General features: G+C 46.3%; 1 protein-coding gene across 1 annotated transcript; it reads right to left on the reverse strand.

The window, feature by feature from the left end:
- Positions 1-2,901: 2,901 nt before the first annotated feature.
- LOC109221703 (protein NYNRIN-like) lies at positions 2,902-3,901 on the reverse strand. The gene is made up of 2 exons (XM_019386168.1): positions 3,567-3,901; positions 2,902-3,460 (listed from the first exon to the last, which is right to left on the reverse strand). Exons 1-2 carry the CDS (start codon positions 3,899-3,901, stop codon positions 2,902-2,904), a joined length of 894 nt encoding a protein of 297 aa, XP_019241713.1.
- Positions 3,902-4,228: the final 327 nt, after the last annotated feature.

Consider the following 4,228-nt stretch of genomic DNA (forward strand, 5'->3'; position numbering starts at 1 on the left):
AACCCTCCTCATCAGAAATGTCAATGCGTGCAGGAGGAGCTGGAGGTTGGGAGGACCCAGCTATAGGAGGGGCAACGTCAGTCATAAGTGTCGAGAAGTCAAGGCCCAAGTCCGGAGCAGCTGTGCCTGTAACCTGATTACCATCTGTGGGAAGGAGGGATGATAGATCGAACTCCAAGTTCTGCATCTTTTGGAGCTCGGTCTTCATAGAAGCAACCTCCTCCTTGAGGCTAGGCAGCCCACTAACTTCACCTCGCTCTATCTTCTCCACCCTCAACTCAAGTTGCTGCAAACGATCCTCATACACTGAGTGTTGCTGTTGGAGGGCTGTCACTGCGGATTGAATAGGAGTCATTGCTTGCTTTATGAGATTGGGCAGTGTCTTTAAAAGCTGGTCTACCTTGGCATTGGCATGCTGAGCCAAGAGACCAAGCTTTGAGACAACAGGAATGGCCATAGCAGGCTGGACAGTGGTGGATTGAGAAGTAGGCTCGAAAGTGGAAGGGGAGACCACTGTAACCTGAGGAGCCACCGGAGTCTGGGAGTCGCTGTGCTCTAGATCAACTGGATCCTGAACCCGAGCCCGTGGTGGGGCAGCAGCATCGGTGATACGAGTGATATCAATATCCCTTGTCTCCTTCCCGGTTTTGTCATAGTGTGGCAGGAGGGGAACTTTCACAGCTTTACAAAGGGCGGTGATCAGGCACGGGAAGGGAAGTGAAGTAGCATGTTGCGTTGCCCGGATCCCTATTTCTTGGAAGATCAACGCTCCAACATCTATCTTGATACCAGTCATGATGCAGGCAATGAGAAGGGCCTTCTCAATGGCTATTTCAGTTTCATTCCGAGTTGGCATCAACCGAGAAGTAACAAAACTGAGCCAGTAGCGACCCTCTCTCGTGAGATCCTCCTTATATATCTTGTGCCGCGGGTTGATCCAAGCGGGAGTCCCCTTTTCTATTACTGATGCTATCCACCCACGTTCATTTTCCCTATTCGCGAATTTAGCATTGTATTCAGCGGTGCCTGTCCTCCAACCAGGGAAGTACAACTCATTTATGGTGTCAATGTGGCAGCACACACTCTCCCCCCGAACCATGACAGTATCAGTGAAGATTCTGTTTCGTTTGTGGTGTGCTGTCCTCGAGGCTGCATATGAAGCATAGAATTCCCTCACAAGGGTCTCATTGTACTCAGTGGGTGGCTTGGCAAACACTCCCATCTCCGTGCTTTTATGTTTTCCAGTATATGGGGGTACTGGTCTTTCAATCCGTTCAAAACTCAATTGTTTTTCGGCCAGGATGTTGCGCTTGGTCAGTCCCTCTCTATATAGTTTCCTGGACCCCTCGACCCCAAATCGGAGTTGGAAGTCTTCTCCTCATTTCCTTCTCTCCTCAGCCTCTAAATTGACTGAGGGCCTGAGCTCCTCCCCTTCAGACTGGGAGGGACTTGGCACAATTTCCTCTATCCGCAAACGCTTTGCCTGTGATGTTTGGCGACTGGTGGAAGCCCTTTTTGATGCAGAAGATGAGTGTTTCTTTGGGGCCATAGCTGCACAATGGTGAACTGTAAGTGACATTATTAGCAATACTGAGAGGAATCAGGCAAAATTCAAAGAAAAAGAAGAAATGCGACCTGATTCTGCGGTCGCAGAACAATAATGCGGACAGCAGAATCACCGCAAACATGTTAGCCTCAAATGGCTCTCACTCTGCGATGGATTATGCGATCGCAAAACCATTATGCGGACCGCATAACCATCGCGGAATGGACTTGCCCAAAACATTGTTTACACAATGCGATCGCATAACCCACCGCAAAGCAGAGAATGCGATCGCAGGACAGCAGCAAAATGCAAGGCTCAAAACTGAGAGTTCTGTGCAACTCTGCGGTAGATTTGCGGTCCGCATTTCAATTATGCGACTGCATACTCACCGCACTTCACCGTCTTCATCAGAAGACTTAAGGTTCGATTTTGCGGCCAAAATGCGGACCGCATTTCCACTATGCGAGCCGCAGATGCACTCGTCTTCAATGGTGCTACCAAGCTTTCAACAATGGCGGACCTATTTCTTTCTACCCATTTCCCCAAATCATTTTCAACCCAGGATCAATTAGATATGGAGAAATAACTACACATAGCATCATATAACACATTTTTGCAACAGGGATGAATGAAAATCACCAACTACACTGTGGGAATCGTAAACAAGACGAGGGAGGAACGGGCACATACCAGCAAGGTTTTATGAGTGGAACAAAGCAGATCCTTAGGTCTTAAACAATTTGAGCTTGAACGGTTCGATTGCTGTTCGTGTTTTTCCCCTTTTTCGTTTTTTTTTCTCTTTTTCGTTTTATTTTCTGTGTTCATTTTTTTTGTTTTGTTTTGTTTTAAGTGAGTGAGAGACGAGAGAGAATGCGGCTTACCTTGTCCATTTTGCGGAGAAAGGTGTCACCGCATAACACACAATGCGACCGCGTATGTGTTATGCGGTGAAGTTAATGACCAAACTGAGAGGAGGCAAATGCGATGCAACTTGCGGTCACATAGGTGAAATGCGGACCGCATAATGCACCACCACACTGCATTTTCGACCTCCATTTTAACCAAACGTTCTGTTCAGGTTTGCGGTCAAAATGCGGTCCGCATTGTGAAAATGCGACCGCATCTGTGCAACATACTTCACCTGTTGGTTTTTCTTCCCTTTTTATGCATCCTTACCACGTATTGAGATCTTTTGAACCCCCTGCACTCTAACACACACATTAAATTGCTAAACTAAATCTATCTAAAAAAAATGAAGAATTTAAAGAACAAAAGCGTGTTACCACACATGGGTTGTCTCCCATGAAGCTCTTGATTTAACGTCGCGGCACGACGAAGTTGATGTTCTTTTGATTTCACTCAATGGTCGGGCATGGACCATCTTTGAGAGCCAGCTGCTCCACCAAATGTTTTTCTCCATCAGTGCCCAAGTAATGCTTGATGCGTTGGCCATTTACCTTGAATGTACGGGACCCATCCGTTGATTCTAATTCCACCGCTCCATAAGGAGATACATTTACCACCTTGAATGGGACGGACCATTTTGATTTAAGCTTGCCCCGAAACAATTTGAGCCTCGAATTAAAGAGTAAGACCAGATCACCCGCCTTGAACTCTCTTTTCAAGATCTTCTTGTCATGGACAAACTTCATCCGTTCTTTGTAAACAGCTGCACTTTCATAAGCATGGAACCGAAATTCCTCAATTTCATTGAGTTGTGTTAACCTCAAATTTGCAGCTTTAGCCCAGTCTAAGTTCAGCCTTTTCAATGCCCACATCGCTTTGTGTTCCAACTCCACGGGTAGATGACATGCTTTACCAAAGGCTAACCGATAAGGAGAAGTGCCAATGGGAGTCTTGTATGCCGTGCGGTATGCCCACAATGCATCATCTAGCTTCCTTGACCAGTCGGTCCTATTAGCGTTAACAGTTTTTACTAGAATGCTCTTGATCTCCCGGTTGGAAACCTCAACTTGACTGTGGATGATAAGGTGTGGCCACCTTGTGCTTGACGCCATACTTCTCAAGTAGCCCCGAGAAAGCCTTGTTACAGAAATGAGATCCACCGTCACTAAGAATGGCTCTAGGAGTGCCAAACCGAGTGAATATGTTTTTCTTCAAGAAGGCGGTCACACTCCTTGCCTCATTGTTTGGTAAGGGAACTGCTTCAACCCACTTGGACATGTAGTCCACAGCTACCAAGATATATTTCATCCCACAATAACTTACAAAGGAACCCATAAAGTCGATTCCCCATACGTCGAAGATCTCTACCTCCACCACAAAGTGCATTGGCATTTCATGCCTCTTGGAGATTGAACCTTGTCGTTGACATTGGTCGCAAGCCTTGACCATTTGATTGGCATTATGATAGATGGAAGGCCAATAATAACCACATTCAAGAACCTTAGCCGCCGTCCGATTACCCCCATGATGACCCCAACCGGCGAGTCATTGCATGCTTTTAGAATTGGTATAACTTCTTCTTCGGGAACACTTCTTCAAATGATGTTGTCGGCACAAACACAGAACAAGTATGGCTCTTCCCAATAATATTGCCGACAATCTCTCAAGAACTTCTTCTTTTGATAAGACTCCAATCCCTCCGGAATAAGGTCACTCACCAAATAGTTAGCAATGTCGGCATACCATGGAGCAAAAGTGCTAGATAATGCCAAGATA

The sequence above is a fragment of the Nicotiana attenuata genome, unplaced genomic scaffold, assembly GCF_001879085.1.
Source record: "Nicotiana attenuata strain UT unplaced genomic scaffold, NIATTr2, whole genome shotgun sequence".
In the NCBI taxonomy this organism is placed as follows: domain Eukaryota; kingdom Viridiplantae; phylum Streptophyta; class Magnoliopsida; order Solanales; family Solanaceae; genus Nicotiana; species Nicotiana attenuata.